At 65.5% G+C, this 21,752-nt stretch overlaps 2 protein-coding genes across 2 annotated transcripts; one reads left to right on the top strand and one right to left on the bottom strand.

Moving 5' to 3' along the window:
* Window positions 1-691: 691 nt before the first annotated feature.
* Window positions 692-8,822, bottom strand: YKT6 (YKT6 v-SNARE homolog). The gene is made up of 8 exons (XM_068156668.1): window positions 8,747-8,822; window positions 7,563-7,680; window positions 5,410-5,492; window positions 3,915-4,015; window positions 2,591-2,695; window positions 2,440-2,505; window positions 2,128-2,229; window positions 692-1,656 (listed from the first exon to the last, which is right to left on the bottom strand). The coding sequence occupies exons 2-8, from the start codon at window positions 7,664-7,666 to the stop codon at window positions 1,621-1,623; spliced, it is 597 nt and encodes a 198-aa protein (XP_068012769.1). The 5' UTR covers window positions 7,667-7,680; window positions 8,747-8,822; the 3' UTR covers window positions 692-1,620.
* Window positions 8,823-10,562: 1,740 nt separating this feature from the next.
* GCK (glucokinase) lies at window positions 10,563-20,735 on the top strand. Its single transcript, XM_068156667.1, has 10 exons — window positions 10,563-10,644; window positions 13,451-13,613; window positions 13,774-13,928; window positions 14,129-14,248; window positions 14,336-14,431; window positions 14,610-14,709; window positions 15,465-15,648; window positions 15,915-16,070; window positions 16,830-17,063; window positions 17,952-20,735. Exons 1-10 carry the CDS (start codon window positions 10,600-10,602, stop codon window positions 18,085-18,087), a joined length of 1,389 nt encoding a protein of 462 aa, XP_068012768.1. The 5' UTR covers window positions 10,563-10,599; the 3' UTR covers window positions 18,088-20,735.
* The last annotated feature ends 1,017 nt before the right edge of the window (window positions 20,736-21,752 follow it).

Raw genomic sequence — 21,752 nt, 5'->3', positions numbered from 1 at the left:
TCCATGCCCCCTGCCCCGCGGCTCTGCCCCAGCCCCGCGGCTGTGCCCCCTGCCCCGCGGCTGTGCCCCTGCCCCAAGGCCGTGCCCCCTGCCCCGCGGCTCTGCCCCTGCCCCAAGGCCGTGCCCCCTGCCCCGCGGCTCTGCCCTCTGCCCCGCGGCTCTGCCCCTGCCCCGCGGCTCTGCCCGCTGCCCCGCGGCTCTAACCCCTGCCCCGCGGCTCTGCCCCTGCCCCGCGGCTCTGCCCCCTGCCCCGCGGCTCTGCCCCCGCCCCGCGGCTGTGCCCCCTTGCCCCGCGGCTCTGCCCCTGCCCCGCGGCTGTGACCCTGCCCCGCGGCTCTGCCCCTGCCCCGCGGCTCTGCCCCCGCCCCGCGGCTCTGCCCCCTTGCCCCGCGGCTGTGCCCCTGCCCCGCGGCTGTGACCCTGCCCCGCGGCTCTAACCCCTGCCCCGCGGCTCTGCCCCTGCCCCGCGGCTGTGACCCTGCCCCGCGGCTCTGCCCCTGCCCCGCGGCTCTGCCCCCGCCCCGCGGCTGTGCCCCCTTGCCCCGCGGCTGTGCCCCTGCCCCGCGGCTGTGACCCTGCCCCGCGGCTCTAACCCCTGCCCCGCGGCTCTGCCCCCTGCCCCGCGGCTCTGCCCCCTGCCCCGCGGCTCGAATCCCACCCTGAGGAGCCACAAAGAGAGGCAGAGCCAAGCAACCGCCAAAGACAAATTTTATCCCTCCCGGCCCGGGAACGACAGCGACACCGCTCATGATAAAGCCTCAAGCCGAAGGAGGGAGGGGAGGAAGGAAGGGCTGTGAGTGGTCCCCAGATGCCGCTGCGCTCAGCCAGCTTGATGGGAGCAGGGAAGGGACAGCTCCGAGCGTGGGGAAGCCACCAAGTGGCTGCTGGCACAGGGACCCCAGCACCGGGGCTGGTTTCCAGCCTGGACCCCTGCTTGGCCCTGCTCCCCCTTCCCCAGCTGAGAAACAGAGGGCTGAGAAGTGTGCCCAGGCAGCACTGTGGGGGACAGAGCCTCCCTCCAGAGCCAGCTGCAGGCACAGGGGGGCCCAGGGGCTTCTCATTCCCTCCCAGCTCAGCCCTCTCCCCCATCCCAACACTGCACAAGGGCCCAGAGCTGACCCCCTTCCCATCCCCCAGCTGCCCCCTTCCCCAGCCCCAGGCACGAGGGGCAGCAGTGGGAAGAGCTGCCCAGGCAGGCAGGCAGCCAGCAGTGAGTGGCCCCCAGCTGAAGGCAGTGCCCTCTGCCTCCCTTCCCACCCCTCTCCCCCACCCCAGCATCAGTCTCCCCCCCGAGCTCCTCTCCCCACCCCTGGCACTGCCAGGCACGAGGCACTGCCTGTAGTGTTGTCAAGGCAGGGTGGGCACACTCCTGGGCACCCCAGGGGCTGAACCACCCTCAGAAAAGGGAGGAGGGGTCTCTGGTGCCGCCCCCACCCATGGGAGCCAGCCCCAGGCCTCGGCAAACCGTGGAGAGGAGAAAGTCATCCCCCAAGGCCTTGGCACTGAGCAAGCCCAGGCCTGGTGACCCCCCCTGGGCTTCCAGGTCCTGTCCTGGGGGAGGGCTGAAGGGAGGAGGCCTGGGGGAGGTGCAGAGGTGGTGTGGAGCTGCAGAGGCTCCTGTCACATGATGGCACAGCAGGAGTTCTGCTTGCGAGCCTGCAGGGAGGAGAGTGTGGGCAGCAGGGCAAGGGAGGCTCTGCCCCTCTGCCCTGCCCTGGGGAGGCCACAGCTGCACTCCTGGCTCCAGCTCTGGGCTCCCCACTTGCAGAGCCTGGGAAGGGCTGGGGAGAGTCCAGGGCAGGCTGGGAAGCTGCTGAGGGGCCTGGAGCAGCTCTGGCAGCAGCAAAGGCTGAGAGCCCTGGGGCTGAGAGCCTGCTGCTGGAGCAGGGCCTGGGCTGGGTGAGCTCCAGAGCTCCCTTCCCACCCACCCAAACCCTTCTATGACTCTAATCCAGCACAGTGCCAGCTCTGTGGTCAGGGTCTGGGCAACCAAGCTCCCTTGAGGCCCAGAGGTGCTGCACACTGGCACCTTGCTCCACAGCCTCTGCCCAGGCTTTACCCCAGCCCCAGCCCAGCCCCACCTCCTCAGGCTGTGGTGACCCCCCAGGGGTGAAGAGCTCCACTCACAGTTTTGTAGAAGGCTTTGGACTGTGCCCCCAGCACCTCTGATTTGGACACCAGGTCATCCAGCTTCTCCCCTCGCTCCAGCAGTGACTCCATCGTGTTGTGCTGCCAAGAGCAGCCAGCTCTGAGCCTGGCACCCTCACCAGCCCTCAGGTACCACCCAGGGGGAGGTGCCAGCACACATGGGCAGGGGAGGGGCAAGGCAGGGGAGGGGCAGTTCCCACAGCTGCCAGGAATGTCTCCAGGGATGGAGAAGGCCTCACCTGCAGGCCCCCTGCACCCCAGAAGTGTTCCCACAGCCTCTGGTGCCCTTACCAGGATGATTTTGGTCTCATCCAGCTCTGCCTGCACTTTGGTCATGGGGTCAGCCTCTCGAGGGTTCTTGGAGAGAAAGAGCCTGGCATGGGCACTGCTGCCACAGGCCAGGGGGCCAGCTGTGCCCCCAGCCCCGGGCACTTGCCCCCACCTGGTACTTGCTGAGGTAGCCATCCAGTGCCTCATAGCTGATGGTGCCAGGGGACCCCGAGGGCCACTCGCTCCTGGGGACCTGCCGGGAGAAGTCCTCCAGCACCTGCAGCACAGGGAGGAGTTAGAGCCCCAGGGGCACTCCAGGAGGAGCTTCCTCCTCCTGCTCCTTCCCTCTTCTACCTGCTGAGGGAGGAGACAGAGCCAAACTTCCTTGGTGAGCACCCAGCCCAGCGGTGGCTGCCCCTGCCTGACCTCAGAGCCCTGCACCCTGCAGGGGGCAGATGTCACCAACAGCTTCAGCTGTGCCAGGAGCGTGGCTGCACCCAGCTGTGCCACCCAAAGGAGGCTGGGAAGATATGGCAGCTGGGCACAACTCCCAGCAGGCCAAGCTGGCACAAGGTCCTGCTCAGCTCTGCTCTGCTCCACATGGGCAAGGCCTCCCCCAGACCAGGCTGCTCAAGGCCTTGACCACCCCCAGGCAGGGCACAGCCACAGCCTCCCCCAGCATCCCTGGGCTGATGTCCCCAGCTTTGGAGCAGGAGGGTCACAGCCTGCCCATGGCACGAGGAGAGCTGGAAGGGACTCTGCAGAGCAGCCCCAGAGTGGCTCCAGCTGCTGCTGCCCAGCCCCTGCCCAGCCCCTGCCCAGCTCCAGCTGCTGCTGCCAGCCCCTGCCCAGCCCCTGCCCAGCTCCAGCTGCTGCTGCCAGCCCCTGCCCAGCTCCAGCTGCTGCTGCCAGCCCCTGCCCAGCCCCTGCCCAGCTCCAGCTGCTGCTGCCAGCCCCTGCCCAGCCCCTGCCCAGCTCCAGCTGCTGCTGCCCAGCCCCTGCCCAGCCCCTGCCCAGCTCCAGCTGCTGCTGCCAGCCCCTGCCCAGCTCCAGCTGCTGCTGCCAGCCCCTGCCCGGCCCCTGCCCAGGCCCTGCCCCTGCCCGGCTCCTGCTTCTGCCCAGCCCCTGCCCAGCCCCAGCTCCTGCCCAGCTCCCCTGCCCAGCCCCTGCCCAGCCCCAGTCCCTGCCCAGCTCCAGCTGCTGCTGCCAGCCCCTGCCCAGCTCCAGCTGCTGCTGCCAGCCCCTGCCCAGCCCCTGCCCGGCTCCAGCTGCTGCTGCCAGCCCCTGCCCAGCCCCTGCCCAGCCCCTGCCCAGCTCCAGCTGCTGCTGCCAGCCCCTGCCCAGCCCCTGCCCAGCTCCAGCTGCTGCTGCCAGCCCCTGCCCAGCCCCTGCCCAGCTCCAGCCCCTGCCCAGCCCCTGCCTGGCTCCAGCCCCTGCCCGGCTCCAGCCCCTGCCCGGCTCCTGCCCAGCCCCAGCCCCTGCCAGCCCCTGCTGACCTTGTCCAGCAAGGTGAAGCAGACTCTCTGGGGGTACTCGGTGTCGGCCACCAGCACGCCGGCCAGCCCGTCGCCGCGCAGGCACACGTGGCACAGGTACTCTGGGCAGAGAGCTTCTCTCACTGCAGGGCCCCAGCCGCCCCCCACCCGGCCCCTGCAGCCCCTCCCAGCACCCTCCAACCCCCTTCTGCAGCCCCCAGCACAGGAGGGACCTGGAGCTGCTGGAGAGGCTCCAGAGGAGGCCACCAAGGTGATCAGAGGCTGCAGAACCTCCCCTGTGGGGACAGCCTGGGGGGGTTGGGGCTGTTCAGGCTGGAGAGGAGAAGGCTCCAGGGAGAGCTCAGAGCAGCCTTGAAGCACCTGCAGGGGCTCCAGGGGAGCTGGGGAGGGACTTTGGACAAGGGCTGGGAGTGCCAGGCTGAGGGAGCTGGGAGAGGGGAGAGTGAGACTGGAAAGGAAGAAGTTGTTGAGAGTGAGGCTGGGGAGAGCCTGGCACAGGCTGCCCAGGGAGGCTGTGGCTGCCTCCTGCCTGGAGGTGTTCAGGGCCAGGCTGGCTGAGGCCTTGTCCCTGCCCATGGCAGGGGGTTGGCACTGGATGAGCTTTGAGGTCCTTTCTGTGATTATGAGTGGGGAAGGCTCAAGGGAAGGTCACAGTCAGCCCCACCAAGAGCTCCAGCAGACAGCAGCCACCTCCAGGCCACACTCTGCATGTCTGAGAGCTCTGGAAGCTGGCAGTGAGGAGCCCAGGGCAGAGAGCCTGGACTGGCATGGCAGGGCTCAGGGCAAGGCACAGCCACACCTCTGGGGACTGCAGCTGGGACAAAGTGGCACAGCTGAGGCACACAGAGCCTGGCAGCTCAGGGGGCAGGCAGGGCCCTGCTCCTCCTGTGACCTCCTGCAGGGCAGGTTGGGCTCTGCCACCTCACACCTTTGGAACCCCAGACTGGTTTGGGTGGGAAGGAACCTCCCAAGCTCATCCAGCCCAACCCAGCAGGGACATCCCCAGCCAGAGCAGGCTGCTCACAGCCCCAACCAGCCTGACCTGGGATGGTGCCAGCCTTGGGGCAGCCTGGGCCAGGCCAGGCTCTGCCCACCCTCAGTGCCAAACATTTCTCCTTCTCTCCACTCTCAATCTGCCTCTTGGAGCCCAAACCATCCCCCCTTGGCCTGTCCCCACAGGCCCTGCTCTAAACTCTGTCCCCAGCTTCCTGCTCAGCCCTTGAAGCACTGCAAGGCCACCAGAAGGTCTCCCTGGAGCCTTCCCTTCCCCAGGCTGCACAACCCCAGCTCTCTCAGCCTGGCCTCCCAGCAGAGCCCTTCCAGCCCTGCCAGCATTGCTGTGGCCTCCTCTGGCTCTGCTCCAACAGGTCCCTGTCTGTGCTGAGGCCTCCAGAGCTGCCCCAGCCCTGCAGGATTGAGGCCTCCCAGCTCAGCTGGCCACAAACAGAGGAGGATGGAGCAGGTGTGGCCAGCCCTGGGCACAGTCTGCTCTTACCTTGCTCCTTGACTGAGGCTCTGCTGCCCAGCTGTGAGCGCTCCACGATCAGCTGGCTGGTGAAGGTCATGAACTCCTGCACACTGCAGACACAAAGGGGTGGGCTGGGAGGGACCTGCCAAGGCCACCAACCCCTCTGCAGCCAGCAGGGACAGCCTCCCCTGCAGCAGGCTGCTCCACTATGCAGTGACCAATGAGGGGACTTCATCTGCCCACAGCCCCTGGCCCTTGGATGGACTCAACCCCTTCCCCCTGGCCCCTTGGATGGACTCAACCCCTTCCCCCCAACCCCTGGCCCTTGGATGGACTCAACCCCTTCCCCCTGGCCCCTTGGATGGACTCAACCCCTTCCCCCCAGCCCCTGGCCCCTTGGATGGACTCAACCCCTTCCCCCTGACCCCTTGGATGGACTCAACCCCTTCCCCCTGGCCCCTTGGATGGACTCAACCCCTTCCCCCCAGCCCCAGCAGCACCTCTGGGGAGCAGAGAGGTGGCTGAGCAATGACCAAGCCACTGCCCAACACCTCCAGCCTCAGCTGGAGCCTCCAGCTGCAGCAAAGAGCTCATGTCCAGGGCTGAGCTTGGCTTCTGAGTGGCTCAGCAGCAAGCAAAGCACTGCTGAGGAAACCCTTACTGCTGCACAGGGACCCCCCAGGGACCCTGACTGACACCAGCATGCCATGGACCAGCTCCCTCCCTGCTGCACCCCACTGGGAGCAGCTCCAGCCTCAGTCCCCACATTCCTCAGGGCTTTCTCCCAGCCCAGCCCCTGTGGCTGGGTGGTGACTCTGCTGTCACCCTGACCCAGTTGGCTTTCTGGGGCCTGCAGAACCAAACCAGCCCCAGGGCCTCTCCACACTGCACTGCAGCAGGGGATGGAGCTGGGTCTCGCTCTGGGGAGCTGCCCACAGCTGGCACAGAGCCAGAGGAGGATCCCAGGGGAAGCAGCCACAGAGCTTCCTCCCTCCCCTCACTGCATTCCTGACCCTTGGCAGAGTCTGGGGGGAGCTGGGGCTGTGCAGCCCGGAGAGGAGAAGGCTCCAGGGGGACTCAGAGCAGCCTGCCAGCAGCTGAAGGGATCCTGCAGGAAGGCTGCAGAGGAACTTTTCCTGAGGGACAGGACAAAGGGAAATGGTTTGAAGCTGAGGCAGAGCAGGGTTGGAGTGGAGCTGAGGAAGAAGTTCTACACTACAAGGGTGGGGAGAGCCTGGCACAGGCTGCCCAGGGAGGCTGTGGCTGCCTCCTGCCTGGAGGTGTTCAAGGCCAGGCTGGATGAGGCCTTGAGCAACCTGGGCTGGTGGGAGGTGAAGCTGGATGAGCTTTGAGGTCCCTCCCAACCCAACCCAACCCATTCTGTCAGCCTACAAACACCAAGAGCTGGGGGGGTAAGAGGTGACTCTTTGGAACCCTTTTGGGAGTTCCCCTCCAGCCTGGGCAGCTGTGGACAGCTCCTGTGCCCCACAGCCCAGATGGTTGTCCAGGGCCCACCTGCCACTGAAGAACCCAAGCAGAGGTCTGAGGGCTGGGAGAGGTTTCAGGTTAGACCAAAGCCCTAATTACAAGGAGAGGTGGAGATGCTGGACCAGCCCTGCCCAGCTGGCACCCAGAGGAGCCTCCTCCCATGGCCCAGGAGCTGCTGTGACTCCCAGGTTCAGGCAGGAGCTGGAGAGAGAGAAGCCAGCCCCAGGGGGTTCCCTGCACCCAGCTTTTGTCACCTGCCTCATGTCAGGTGGTTCCTGAGCCAGAGCCAGACCCTGCACTGGGCCTGGGCTGTCTGGAGGGCAAAGAAGGCTTCCTCCTGCTCCCCACTCCAAAAAACCACTGCAGGAGGTTCTGTGGCCCTCAGAGGGAGCATCCTGGGGGAGTTCATCCCTCAGGAGCAAACTGTCACCACTGCCACCACCTCCCCTGTGCCAGAGCAGCAGGGTATGGGCAGAACCCCCTCCAAAAGCTGCTTCTTGCCTCTCCCCAGGAGTCTGACCTGAGCCAGGGGAGATCCTCCAGATCCAGCCCAGGGGCATCTCACACAGCCCTCCCCACCCCATCCCACATCTCCCTCAGGGACCCTGGCCCAGCCCTGCAGCACACAGGGCAGTTCCTCCCCTACCCTCAATCTGCCTGGGGAGGTTCTGCCCTCTCCCCCCAGCACCCACCTGGACCTCTGGAAGAAGTTGAAGGTGGACACATCATAGGCAGCTTTCAGTAAATGCACTTTGGGGTCACCTTTGTAAAGGACACTTAGGCTGTAGAGCCTCATGGTGGTGGCTCCCACTGTCCAGGGCAGGGGAAGGAGGCACAGAGGAGAGGGGGTTAGACAGGGGCCAGGCACCTGGTGGGACCCTCCTGGGCAGCAGGGCCTCACTCAGACCCCCCTTCCCCACCCCAACTCAACCCCTTCCTCCAACCCCAACTGCCTGCCCCAGGCAGCCTGCACTCGCCCAACGCCTCCAGAAGCCCCTGGACCTCTGGCCTCCCCCAGCCCCCCCAGCCAGGACAGCCCAGCCCAGCCAGTGAGGCCCCCAGTATAACCCAGCCCCCAGCCCAGCCAGTGAAGCCCCCAGTATAACCCAGCCCCCAGCCCAGCAGAGCAAACCCTAACTCTGACAGGACCCAGCCCCCTGCCCAGCCCTGCCCAGCCCCCTGCCCAGCCCTGCCCAGCCCCCAGCCCAGCCCCCTGCCCAGCCATGCCCAGCCCCCTGCCCAGCCCTGCCCAGCCCTGCCCAGCCCCCTGCCCAGCCCTGCCCAGCCCCCTGCCCAGCCCTGCCCAGCCCTGCCCAGCCCCCTGCCCAGCCCCCAGAATAACCCAGCCCAGCCCCCAGCCCGGCAGAGCTAACCCTAACTCTGACAGGACCCAGCCCCCTGCCCAGCCCTGCCCAGCCCCCAGCCCAGCCCTGCCCAGCCCCCAGCCCAGCCCTGCCCAGCCCCCAGCCCCAGCCCCCAGCCCAGCCCTGCCCAGCCCTGCCCAGCCCCCAGCCCCAGCCCCCAGCCCAGCCCTGCCCAGCCCTGCCCAGCCCCCAGCCCCAGCCCCCAGCCCCAAGCCCCAGCCCCAGCCCCAGCCCCAGCCCCAGCCCCCAGCAGAGCCCTGCCCAGCCCCCAGCACAGCCCTGCACAGCCCCCAGCCCCCAGCCCCAGCCCCCAGCCCAGCCCTGCCCAGCCCCAGCCCCCAGCCCCAGCCCCCCCCGGCCTGCCGCCGCCGCGCCCCCAGCAGGCTCAGCCCAGACGGCCCTGGAGCAGCGCAGTCCCCACCCGGTGCGGCCCAGCTCAACACCGCCGCCTCCGCCCCGCCTCGTGGCTGAGCCGCGCCCCCTCGGGTCCCCCCCTGCCCTCCCCGCCGTACCGGCGGCTCCGGGACGGGCTGCAGCCGACGAGAGACGGAGCGGCGCAACCCGGAAGCAGACCTGCAGCCGCCGGAAGTGACGCGAGGGGAGGGCAACTGCCACGAGCCTGGCCCGCTCCACGCACGCGCCGGCCCCGCTCGCCCCCTCAGCCTCTTGACCAATGAGCGCCCGACTCTCGCGCTCCCCGCCCGCCCTCGAGCTGGGCAACCAGTCAGCATCGCCCTAGTGTCATGGGGCGGGGCTTCCTCCACAGCGCCTCCAGCAGAGGGCGCGCTAGCCCCTTCCCCCGTGCTCTGGAGGGCGGCGGCGCCCTCTGTTGCGGGGGGAGGACTCCGTGGGCTCGCTCCATGGGGCGGGTCCCACCTGTGGGGGGCGGCTCCTACCTGTGGAGGGCGGGTCCCACGTGGGGGGCGGGTCCCTCTATGGGGCTGGCCTCCCCCCATGGCATGGGACCCACCTGCAGAGTGAGGACCCCTCGCGGGGGCTGTTCTGCCCATGGATGGGACCCCTCTGTAGGTTGGGGACCCCGCTGTGTGTTGGGGACCCCTCTGTGTGGCTGTGCTGTCCACCACAGCGCGGCAGCACATTGACAAGGTGCCCCCCAAGAGTTTCTGCCCCCCAAGAGTTTCTGGCCCCCGAGAGTCTCATGGCTAAGACAGGGCTGCCCCAGCCCTCCCCTGCCCTCTGGGTGGGCACAGGGTCATGAGCCAGGTGGGGATGAGGCGCTGTGGGCTGACCCCGAGCCCTCCTAGGCCCTGCCATGACAAACCCTATGCCCTCCCCAGAGCTCCCCCATGGGGCTGCCAGCCCCCTCAATGCCCAGCCTGGCTTCCCAGGGACCCTTCCTTCTCCCTCCCCAGGTCTCTGGCTGAGGAGATGCTACCAGGGACCAGCACTGGGAGCTTTTGTGGTCCACCCGTGGCTGGGAGCATCCCACTGGGACTCCCCTGAGTCGCCGTTTCCCTCAACGCTCGTCTGACAGCACCGACGGGGGGGGCATGAGGCTACTTCTACATCCCTGCGCCCCTAAAAGCGGAGTCCGTGCACCACGACACCTGGCACTGGTGCCGGGGCATCGCTGGGTGCATTTCCCATCCTGGGGGACACGGAACACTTCCCTGTCAGCCTCAGCCCTCGCCGGGCCGCCGTAACCTTTGTCATGGAGCCGCCGGCTCCTCCTGCTCTGGCGCGGTCTCCATGGGAGCCTGCCGGGTTGCTAAGCCGTCCGGTGGAGTGCTTGCCACAGCCGCCACTACCTCAAGCCGTTGGTATGACAACTGCGGCGGGGGGACACGGCCGGCCCGGGGCGTGGTGCTTCGCATGACGGGGCCAGCGGCCCCCGACGGGGAGGGGTCCCGGCCGAGCCTCGCCGCTGCACCAGGACTTCCCCACTGGCTGTAGGAACCCACCAGGGTGGGCTCTCCACCCCTCACCGCGAAAAAACCCGCCCTGTGTGCCCGGAGAAAGCTTTCCCAGGGAAAGGAAGCGAGGGGGAAGATCGCGATCCACATCGCTCCGCCGTGCAGAGATGTGGGGTGAAAGCGCTGAGCCCCCCAGGGCACCGGGCCCCTCTCCCTGCCCCTGCGCTTGAGGGGTCAGGGGGGACATCAGGACCCCCCTACTCAGCAGGTGCTGGAGAAGGGGCGGGCGCCGGCGCCGTCGGATGAGATAAAGCGGCGAAAGTGGAGCAGCCGCCGGCGGAGCGAGGGACGGAGCAGCCCAGCGCCGGCCGCACGCCAGCCGGGACGGGGAGGGGGGCTCGCTCCCCACGCCAGGCACCGCCGCAGGGTGCCCGGGGGGTTGAGGGGGGACAGTTCGGCCCGCAGCCCACCCTGCCTCGACAGCTGCCCCCATGCTGGATCACCGAGCCAGGATGGAGAGCGGCAGGAAGGAGAAGGTGAGGTCGCCGATGGGGCCGCAAGGAAGAGGGGTGGGAGGCACGGGTGGGTGGCACAGGTCCTCGCTGGGCTGCCAGCCGCCCCTGCCGTCTGTGGCTGGGCTCTGCGAGTGTGCACCGAGCAAGGTCCCCGCTGTGGACACAGGTGGCCGGGAGGGGAGGTCACTGGTGAGGAGGACACAGGCTCTGCTGTGGGTTAGCCACAGCACACCCAGGGGGTGCCCAGCCCAAAGGTCACCCCCAGCATGCTCCAGGGAGGGCACTCAGCCCCATAAGCTGTGGCTCTGCATTTTGGTGCGTGGGTCTCGGGCTGGGCCCTGCCCTCATAACACCGAGGACTGGAGACAGAGACACGAGTGTCTGTGGGGCTGCTGCAGGGTGCCCCCACCAGATGGGCATCACCCTTGGCATCTTTGATGCCAGCCCAGCGGCTGCTGGCCCTGGGCTAAGGTGGGCCCGACCCCTTCAGCGAGTCGGCACTGCTCTCACAGCGGCACCCAGGGAGAAGGCTGTGGACTGGCACGTCCGGGGGACACTGAGAGGGCATGGCACGTGCCAGGGGCAGGAGCGTGTGGATGGCACCACCACCTATGGCCGTGCAGCTTCCAGCTGTGCCACGTCTGTAGGATCCCTCAAAGTGCTCCTTGGGAAGCCAGGAGCCCTTTCTAGTGGTGTGAGAGGAGCCAGAGCCAGCAAGGCAGATCCCAGCTCATTGCTTCAGAAGCAAGAGAAGGGATGAGGCAAGGCTCTGCTGCCACCCTCCAGGTGCCAGCCACAAAGATGGGCTCCCTGTGGGCATGGTAAACTTGGACTGCAGTGCCAAATGGTGCTGCAGGGCAGCTTCTGCAGCATGGACACCAAGAGCCCTCAGCTGCCCACTCCAGCAAGGTCAGCAAATCCAGCCCCACGCTTCTCCTGGCAGGGCTTTTCTGGCCAGCCTGTGATGAAGACCCCCAGAGCCATGGCAACCTCACCATGGTGCTGCCGTGGGCTGCTCCAGTCCCTTTCTGGGGTGACCAGAGGGGTCCCCTGGCCACAGCACCGCTCCCTGTGCTGCAGCTGTGCGCCTCAGGGGGTCGGTGCTGATGAACCCCTGGGATCTGGTGGCAGCACAGGCCAGGGAGGATGGCTGGAGAGGTTCCAGGGTGCCAGGATCCTCCCCAGCTGTGGGTGGTGGATGAGGTCTCCCAGGCTCAACGTCTCTGTGGGACAGGAGCTTTGGGGTGAGGAGATACCTGGGGTGGCATCCTGCTTGGGATGGGAGCTGAGGGGCAGCTTTTGGGGCTCAGTAATGATCAGGAGGCACAGAGGGGGTTTGGCTGAGCCAAGGCAGTGGCTGCTGTCCCACTGCCAGGATGCTCCAAATCACATCCCAGTGCCAGGATGCTCCAAACTAATCCCAGTGCCAGGCTGTTTGAAACTAATCCCAGAGCCCGGATGTTCCAAACCATATCCCAGTGCCAGGATGATCCAAACCACCTCCCAGTGCCAGGATGATCAAAACCACATCCCAGTGCCAGGATGTTCCAAACCATATCCCATTGCCAGGATGCTCCAAATCACATCCCAGTGCCAGGATGTTCCAAACCATATCCCAGTGCCAGGATGATCCAAACCACATCCCAGTGCCAGTATGCTCCAAATCACATCCCAGTGCCAGGCTGTTTGAAACTAATCCCAGTGCCAGGATGTTCCAACTAATCCCAGAGCCAGGATGCTCCAAATCACATCCCAGTCCCAGGATGTTCCAAACCACATCCCTGTCCCAGGATGTTCCAGACTAATCCCCGTGCCAGGATATTCCAGACTAATCCCGAAGCCTTTTACGCCCTGGAACCAATCGGGACGAGCCGCAGGCTGCAGGAAAACATTCATCTGGCAAAGTGCAAGCAGCAGCGCTTGAAGCTTGCCCACGTCCCGGTGACAAATGAGCCCTCTAATGCCACCGGCTGCATCTGGCCGAGCCCCGAGCGGCCGAGGCCGCTCCTCCCCCAGCTCCATGCGGCGGCCGGGGGCTGCCTGCCCCAGATTTACCCTGCTGCCCTGGTTAAAGGAGGCTGTGCCGGCGCCGCAGCCGGGGCTCGCTGCGTTAGAGGGTAAACAGCTGTCAGGCACTGCCCTGCCGTGGGCCCTGCTCCTCTCCCGGGCAGCGAGGAGAGGGAGCCCTGCCCGGCAAGGCTTCAGCCTGCCCTCAGCCTCTCTTCATGCCAGGTGGGAGGGGTAGAAAATGGTACCTGGGATTCCCAGCAGGATACAGGGACAGGGATGCTCCCGGGAGGATACAGGGATTGGGATGCTCCTGGCTCCCAGGGGACTGAGGATGCTGGTACTCTTGTCACATGGACACAGAGGGGTCCTTGGTGGGAAGCACTCAGCTCCTAAATGATACTGCTGGAAGTGCTTCCTGCTGGGAAAGACTCTGGGATTCAGCAGGTGGGATATCCCAGGACACTGGTCCAAGTCCTACTGGAATGGCACCAGTCCACAATACAACCAGCCCCTGCTTGCTGCAGGGGGGTTGAGCCCAGATGACCTTTGGAGGTCCTTTCCAACCCCAACCACTCTATGGTGATGGCACAGGGATGGCTGTGCCAGCTATGGGCACCTCACAGGGAGTGCCAGCAGAGGACTTGTCCTGTGTGGTTTCATGCCAGTCCTGTGAAGCTGGAGGGAGAAGAGTGGGGAGCTGGGATGAGGTGTTTAGAGGGGGACAAAGCAGGACCAAGGGAAGGAAACTCTGGTTGTGGTTGAGGCTCCCTGTGCCCCACAGCCCTGTGCCCAGCTGATGCCATCCCTCCTGCCGCAGGTGGAGCGGATCCTGTCAGAGTTCCGGCTGAAGGAGGAGGACCTGAAGAAGGTGATGTACAGGATGCAGAAGGAGATGGACCGAGGGCTCAAGCTAGAGACACACGAGGAAGCCTCTGTCAAAATGCTGCCCACCTATGTCCGCTCCACACCCGAGGGCTCAGGTAGGGAGCTGCTGGGCTAGGGTCACTCCTGCTCCTTTGCCATGTCACCTCTTCCCTGCCCCTTGCCAAGCAGGGGCCCAAGACCCCCCCCTGAGCCATTCACTTTGTGCCCCACCCTGAGCCGCTCACTCTGTGTGTCTCCCACCACACGGCTTTGCAGAGGTTGGAGATTTCCTGTCGCTGGACCTGGGTGGCACCAACTTCCGTGTGATGCTGGTGAAAGTGGGAGAGGGGGAGGAGGGGCAGTGGAAGGTGAAGACGAAGCACCAGATGTACTCCATCCCAGAGGATGCCATGACAGGGACAGCCGAGATGGTGAGCTGGGCACACAGGGCATCCTGCCCCCTCCTGCACAGGGCACACCATGCCGCCTTTGGGTGGGTACAGCTGGCAGAAGCTGATGGGTGGCAGGGAGATGACCTTGCTCAGGGGACTTGTGGTGGGGACAGTGGCCAGCCATGGGTAGTGAGAGGATGTGGCCAGCCTGGCAAAGCCTCTGTCCTCCTCTCCTCCAGCTCTTTGACTACATCTCCGAGTGCATCTCTGACTTCCTGGACAAGCATCAGATGAAGCACAAAAAGCTGCCCCTGGGCTTCACCTTCTCCTTCCCCGTGCGGCATGAGGACATCGACAAGGTGATCAGGGTGGCCAGGCAGCAGGAGGGCTGGGGGGGCGCTCCTTGTGCCTCACAGCTACACCCACAGCCTTCTTTTGGCCTCCAGGGCATCCTCCTGAACTGGACCAAGGGCTTCAAGGCTTCCGGGGCGGAAGGGAACAACGTGGTGGGGCTGCTGCGAGACGCCATCAAACGGCGAGGGGTGAGGGTCCCCTAGCCCTAGTGCCAGCGCTGCGGCGGGGGGGACATCCCTGGCACCCCCAGCCTGGCCCCACGGTGGGGCTGCTGGAGCCAGGCGTGTCCCGGGGAAGGGCCGAGGCACCCTCGGGGACAGCCCAGCCCCCAGGGCAAGGCCCCAGCTGTGCCTGGTGTCTGCCCAGGACTTCGAGATGGACGTGGTGGCGATGGTGAACGACACGGTGGCCACGATGATCTCCTGCTACTATGAAGATCACCGGTGCGAGGTTGGGATGATTGTGGGTAAGATGGCTACAGGCGAGGGGGGGAGTGTTCCCGTGGCCCCAGGGGCTTGTCTTGTCAGGGGACACACACCCAGGACAGGACAAGTGGCAGCAGCACCCTACCGAGCACTCCTGAGGCTGGGATGCCAGCTAGGGTCACCTGGCCCCGGCATGGTGCTGGGGGCACCTTTGGGGTGGTCACTGCACTGGGTCTGGTGACCCACAGCGTGGGTCTGTCCCCAAGGGATGGCCTCTCCCCAGGCTGCCAGCAGCTCCAGCATCTCACTGTAACTGGTGGGGACTCTCTGGAGGTGCTGCTCCCGCAGAGCTGGGGGGGGTGGGGATGGCTTTGAACCCTGCAGACTCTTCTGCCCCTCTGCAGCTCCCAGCGGCCCACCAGCCCCCCACGGTCTTTAGTGCCGTCAAGCATGTGGCCATATGGGCTCTCCACCGTGCCTCGGCCTGGGTAAACACCGTGTCACCACGTCACCATGTCACCCTGCCCGGCTGTTTATCAGCTCCTGCGGGGCCAGGCTGCCCTCGCCAGCAGCATGCAGAGCCCCCGCACCCTGCAGGGGGTGTCCCCAGCCCCCACCAGGGCTGCCGGGCAGGACCAGGGCTGCCAGGAAGGACCAGGGCTGAGCTCCCCTTGTCCACATTGGGGTGGGGACAGGCAGCTCTGGGCACAGCCCCCACATTGGGGTGGGTGCTGGGGAGTCGGCATGGTACCCCCCAGTGCCACCACACGATGCCAGCAGCGGTATCTGCTGGCAGGGACGGGCTGCAACGCCTGCTACATGGAGGAGATGCAGAACGTGGAGCTGGTGGAGGGGGACGAGGGCAGGATGTGTGTCAACACCGAGTGGGGAGCCTTTGGCGCCTCGGGGGAGCTGGACGAGTTCCTGCTGGAGTACGACCGCGTGGTGGACGAGACCTCACTTAACCCCGGTCAGCAACTGTAAGGAGTAGGACGGAGCCAGTTCCTCTGGTCGTGTCCCCCCCAGCCCCAGCCACATCCTCCCTGCCCACCTTTCTCCTTCCCACCTGCGCCGCGCTGGGCTCGGCCCCGGCTGCAGGACCCATCGCAGGGCCCCCCGAGGCTGGGGGGCTCCTCTGCCTCCCACAGCGGGCAAGGCCAGGAAGGAATGAAGTGGGACAGTGGGAATGGGCTTCCCACACACGGTGCTGGCCCTGATGGCTGCCCCTTGGCCTGTGTGTCCCCAGCTACGAGAAGATCATTGGGGGGAAGTACATGGGGGAGATCGTGCGGCTGGTGCTGCTGAAGCTGGTGGATGAGAACCTGCTCTTCAACGGGGAGGCCTCCGAGAAGCTCAAGACCCGTGGGACCTTCGAGACTCGCTTCGTGTCCCAGATTGAGAGGTAATGAATGGGGCAGGGCTGGGCAGGGCTGGGCAGGGGGCAGCACCCCTACACCATCTCTTACCCTGCCCCACACCCAAGTGTCCATCCTGGCACCCCACAGCACTCCAGGAGCACTGTGGTGTCTGTCCTGTCCCCCCACCCCAAGATCCCTGTATCACATCACCACACTCTGCTTCCTCCCTTATTGATGTCCCCATTTCCTACTGCCTCACAGCAGTTCAGTTCTGCCCCCCACACTGCCCCATGCTGTGGTCCCCCATCTCATCACCTCAAACCAGCCCCCTATAGCTGCCTGACAGTGAGGTTCTGCACCTAATGTGCTCCTCCCTCCACGTCCCTCTCTCCATGCTCCTCTCTCCATGCTCCCCTCTCCATTCCCCTTTCCATGCTCTCCTCGCCATGCCCCCCTCTCCACACTCCTCTCTCCATGCTCTCCTTTCCATGTTCCTCACTCCATGCTCCTCTCTCTGTTCCGCTCTCCATGCTCTCCATGCTCCTCTCTCCATGCTCCCATCTCTATGCCTCTCTTTCCATGCCCCCCTCTCCACACTCCTCTCTCCATGCTCTCCTTTCCATGTTCTTCACTCCATGCTCCTCTCTCTGCTCCGCTCTCCATGCTCTCCATCCTCCTCTCTCTCTGCTCCTCTCTCCATGCTCCCATCTCTAATGCCTCTCTTTCCATGCTCTCCTCTCCGCGCTCCTCTCTCCCCACGCTCTTCATGCCCCTCCCGCCGTGCTCCTCTCTCCGCCTCCCAGCGACTCGGATGACCGCAAGCAGATCTACAACATCCTGACGGCGTTCGAGCTGCTGCCGTCGGGCACCGACTGCGACATCGTGCGCATGGTCTGCGAGAGCGTCTCCACCCGCGCCGCGCAGATGTGCTCGGCCGGCCTGGCAGGGGTCATCAATCGCATGCGGGAGAGCCGCAGCCAGGAGACCCTCAAAATCACCGTGGGAGTCGATGGCTCTGTCTACAAGCTCCATCCCAGGTGAGGATCCCCAAGAGCCTCCCTCACAGGAGTTGTTTTGGTTGGAGGAAGTCTTTAGGATCACCCGCCACCCCCAGGACACCACCACCCCATGGCCCCCAGCACCACATCTCCACAGCTCTGGAACCCCTCCAGGGCTGGGGACTGCACCACTGCCCTGGGCAGCCTGGGCCAGGCCTGGACAAACCTTTCCAGGAAGAAATTGTTCTCCATGTCCAACCTAAACCTCCCCTGACACAGCCTGAGGCCATTGCCTCTCCTCCTCCTCTCCCATCACTTGTTCCTAGGGAGCAGAGCCCAACCCCCACCTGGCTCCAGCCTCCTCTCAGGAGCTGCAGAGAGCAATGAGCTCTCCCTCAGCCTCCTCTGCTCCAGCCTCAACCTCCCCAGCTGCCTCAGCTGCTCCTCCCCAGCCCTGCTCTCCAGACCCTTCCCCAGCTCTCTTGCCCTTCCCTGGCCCTGCTCCAGCCCTCAAAGTCCTTCTGGAACTGAGGGGCACAAATCTGACCCCAGGCTTCCAGCTATGGCCTCCCCAGTGCCCAGCCCAGGGGCACACTCCCTGCCCTGCTCCTGCTGCCCACACCACTGCTGCTCCAGGCCAGGCTGCTGCTGCCCTCCTTGCCCACCTGGGCACTCCCTGGCTGCTCTCCTGCTGCTGGCACCCAGCACCCCAAGGGCCTTTCCTGCTGGGCACTTTGCAGCCACTCTGCCCCCAGCCTGGAGCCTCCTTGGTGTCCTTGGTCCCTTCCCTGGACCCGCTCCAGCCCCTCCGTGCTGGGGTTCGGAGCCCAAATCTTTGTAGCCCTTCTCTGGCCACGCTCCCCCCGCTGCCCCTATGCTCCCCATGTGCCGCAGCGCTGACGCCGCCCGTCCCGTCCCGTCCCGCAGCTTCAAGGATCGGTTCCACGCCACGGTGCGGCAGCTGACGCCCGGCTGCGACATCACCTTCATCCAGTCGGAGGAGGGCAGCGGGCGCGGTGCGGCGCTCATCTCGGCCGTGGCCTGCAAGATGGCCTGCATGTGAGGAAGGCCGAGAGCAAGGACTCGGGGGAGGAGGAGGATGGCTGCGGGGGTGGGAGCAAGGTGACCACCGCCCCTCGCCCCTTCGCGGCTCCGCACGGACGCGGGCGGCGGTTTGGCACCGGCCGAGGCGGCTCCGGGCTCCGCAATAAACGGCGTCGGTGCGGACGGCTTCCGGGGGCCGCTTGAGACACAGCTCCCTCCTCTTCCTCACCGTGAACCCTGCCAGGGGCTGCCTGATGAAGGTCCCAGCTCCCTCCTCTTCCTCACCGTGAACCCTGCCAGGGGCTGCCTGATGAAGGTCCCAGCTCCCTCCTCTTCCTCACCGTGAACCCTGCCAGGGGCTGCCTGATGAAGGTCCCAGCTCCCTCCTCTTCCTCACCGTGAACCCTGCCAGGGGCTGCCTGATGAAGGTCCCAGCTCCCTCCTCTTCCTCACCGTGAACCCTGCCAGGGGCTGCCTGATGAAGGTCCCAGCTCCCTCCTCTTCCTCACTGCAAACCCTGCTGGGAGCTGCCTGATGAAGGTCCCAGCTCCCTCCTCTTCCTCACCACACACCCTGCCGGGGGCTGCCTGATGAAGGTCCCAGCTCCCTCCTCTTCCTCACTGAAAACCCTGCTGGGGGCTGCCTGCCAAGGGACTTCCTGTGCCCGACACAACCTCATGGGTGGGGGCTCTTGTGTGCACCCCCAGCCCCTTGGCTGAGGATGAGATCCCCATCAGGGGCTCAGGGGCTGGTTGGGGTTACCTGGGTCAGGGGATCTCAGATGCTGAGCTCCAGGGGGCACAAGAGCTGTGCCAGCTGCCTGGGGCAACTGTTCTGGGGGAATCTCCAGCCTTGTCCCTGCCACAGGGACAAGGATAGAGGACAAAGCTCAGGGACACCTTGGCCTTCCCCTCACAGTGTTGGTCACCAAAAAAGGGGGGCACAGACCCCCACCAAGGGCTACATCCTGCTCCTGCCAGCAGCGTGGGCCCTCGGTCCAGTGGGTCCCAGCCCATGCCAGAGAGGGGGGCACACCAGTCAGCCCCTCAGCTCCATTTCCAAGCAGCTGAAAATGCTCTGTCCCTGCCTGGTGCCAGCACTGCATGGCAGTGCCAGTTTGGTTTGGCAACCTGCCCATGTCTGCCACCCACAATAACTTGGGGCAATAACTTCTGGGGCCACGCAGGGACCCCCGGAGGGAGGTGAGTGGCCAGGGAACCCCCCAGGAGCCAGGCGTGGGGCACCCCCAGGGTGGGGATGCTGCAGGGGGCACAAGGATACCCAGGTCTGGGTGAGGGATTTAGGTCCCCTCAAAAGTTTTGGGCATCCCAAGGTGTTTGCCCTCTGGGCACCCTGGAGTGTTTGGTCCCCCTAGGGGATCCAGGGCAGGGCTTTGGTGTCCCTCTGGGTCACCCCAGGGCGTTGAGGGTCTTCTGGGAGTCTAGGGGCACCCCAGGGGTTTGGGTCCCCCTGAAGGTTTTGGAGCACCCCAGGGGGTCAGGCTCCCTCTAGCTGTCTGTGGTTCCCTGCAGGGTCAGGGGTCACCCCAGGGTGTGGAGGCCCCCTTTGGGGTTGGAGAGTTGTGGTCCTCTGGTGGTCTGGGGCACCCTGGGGTGTTGGGGTCCCTCTGGGGATCTGGAGCACCCCAGGGTGTTGGGGTTCCTCAAAGGGTTTGGGGCACTCAGGGATGGGAGGTGGCATCTAGGACAGGGTGTTGGAATCCCTCTGGGGCACCCCAGGATGTTGAAGGTCTCCTTGGGAGTCTGGGGGCACCCCATGGCTGTCCTGGGGGTCTGGGGACACTCTTGGACATCTGGGATCACTATGGGGGTCTGGGCCACCCTTGGAGACACCCCAAAATCTGGGGACACTTCAGGGTGTTGGGGACACAGCAGTGTCCTGGAGCCAGCCTGGGGGCTGGGGCCATTGCCAGCTGTGGGGTTACACAGGCCCAGGGCTCACCCTGGGGGCTGGGGCTCCCAGGGGGCAACCCAAAGTGCAGGGAGACCCCAGAGCTGGGGACACTGCAGGGGGCTGGGCTCCCCAGGGGTTGGTTGAGGCAGCCCCAGGATCCCCTCAGCTCATTGGAGGAGGGGGAGTGGATCCCTTCAGCTCTGATTGGCTGCAGCCCTCAGTTGCAGTTGGCCAGGACCAGACTAAGGAGATTCCCTGTGCTCTGATTGGCCAGGGCCAATCCAAAGGGATTTTCTGCAATCCAATTGGCTGGGACAAAGAAAAAATCACCGAATCAATAAGGCTGGGAAAGGCGTCCTGAAACCTAAGCCATGGCTCCAAGTGCCACATCCAGTCCCCTCTTGAACACCTCCAGGGATGGGGACTCCACCACCTCCCTGGGCAGCACATCCCAATGGCCAACAACTCTCTCACTGAAGAACTTTCTCCTCACCTCCAGCCTAAACCCCCCTGGCACAGCTTGAGACTGTGTCCTCTTGTTCTGGTGCTGGGTGCCTGGGAGAAGAGACCAACCTCTGCCTGTCTACAACCTCCCTTAAGGTAGTTGTAGAGAGCAATGAGGTCTCCCCTGAGCCTCCTCTTCTCCAGGCTAAGCAACCCCAGCTCCCTCAGCCTCTCCTCACAGGGCTGTGCCCCAGACCCCTCCCCAGCCTCGCTGCCCTTCCCTGGACGCCTTCCAGTGTCTCAATAAAACAAAGAACCCAGGGGGGAGGGCTTGCTGCACTCTGATTGGCTGGGGCCACACAGGGGAGGGCTTGCTGCACTCTGATTGGCTGGGGCCACACAGGGGGAGGGCTTGCTGCACTCTGATTGGCTGGGGCCACACAGGGGAGAGCCCCTGCACTCTGATTGGCTGAGTCAAGGCATCCCCCAGCCCCTGATTTGCTTCCACACCTCATGGTGGGGCCGGGGGGGGCAGCGCAGCGCCTCCAAGCCCTGCCCGTGGTGGGGCTGCTGCAGGGCCTGGAGCTGCAGGAGCTGAGGGCAGGGGGAGGCTCAGGGTGGGGATCCTGGGGCGAACCCCCAGCTCCAGCTGCCCTCCACAGCTTCAGCTGCACCCAGAGCAGGGTTGGGGCAGCTCCAGGGGCACCGGAGGGAGACCTCACAGCTGGGAATGGCACCAAGTGGGAGTGGGGCTGGTGCCAGCTAGAGGGGCCAGGGACGGTGCCAGGTGTGGGGCAGGGACGGTGGGGAGGCAACAGTGATGGCAAATGGGGGCTGGTGACGGTGCCAAGGGCAGGATAGTCCTGGTGCCAGGACAGGAGTGATGCCACGCTGGGCACAGTGAGAGCTCCAAGTGTGGGGACAGCAGTGATGCCATTGGGAGGATAGTGAGGACATCAAGTGTGGGGATGGTGGCAGTGCCAAGCTTGGGACAGCGATGCCTGGAACGGGCAGTGCCAAGGAACAAGGCAGTGGCAGTGCCAAGCGTGGGGAAAGCGATGCCTGGAATGGGCAGTGCCAAGGAACAAGACAGTGGCAGTGCCAAGCGTGGGGAAAGCAATGGCCAGGGCTGCCTGGGTGAGCAGAGTGCACCTCTTACCCTGCCTGCCAAAGGACACGTCCCAGTGCTCCAGCTGACATCTCCAGTGGCACCTCTGCCCCTCTGGGGCCAGGCTGTCCCCTGTGCCCACTGCCACGTGGCCTGGTCACCAAGTGCCCCCCGGGCATACAAAGGGGAGTGACCAGAGGAGCTGCTCAGGAGGGGAA

Source organism: Melanerpes formicivorus, unplaced genomic scaffold, assembly GCF_026170545.1.
Source record: "Melanerpes formicivorus ecotype bairdi unplaced genomic scaffold, bMelFor1.0.p_v2 SCAF_34, whole genome shotgun sequence".
NCBI classification, from domain to species: domain Eukaryota; kingdom Metazoa; phylum Chordata; class Aves; order Piciformes; family Picidae; genus Melanerpes; species Melanerpes formicivorus.
This window is presented reverse-complemented; position numbering and strand designations above follow the sequence as displayed.

Bases quoted from the DNA above. Each gene is read 5' to 3' on its own strand.
- YKT6 (XM_068156668.1), bottom strand. From the start codon at position 7,666: ATGAGGCTCTACAGCCTAAGTGTCCTTTACAAAGGTGACCCCAAAGTG. The intron at 2,230-2,439 runs GTAAGGGCACCA...TGCTCTTGGCAG, and splicing joins ATGAGACCAAAATCATCCTG to CACAACACGATGGAGTCACT. The intron at 1,657-2,127 runs GTGAGTGGAGCT...TCCTCCCTGCAG, and splicing joins CCAAAGCCTTCTACAAAACT to GCTCGCAAGCAGAACTCCTG.
- GCK (XM_068156667.1), top strand. From the start codon at position 10,600: ATGCTGGATCACCGAGCCAGGATGGAGAGCGGCAGGAAGGAGAAG. The intron at 10,645-13,450 runs GTGAGGTCGCCG...CTCCTGCCGCAG, and splicing joins AGAGCGGCAGGAAGGAGAAG to GTGGAGCGGATCCTGTCAGA. The intron at 13,929-14,128 runs GTGAGCTGGGCA...CCTCTCCTCCAG, and splicing joins TGACAGGGACAGCCGAGATG to CTCTTTGACTACATCTCCGA.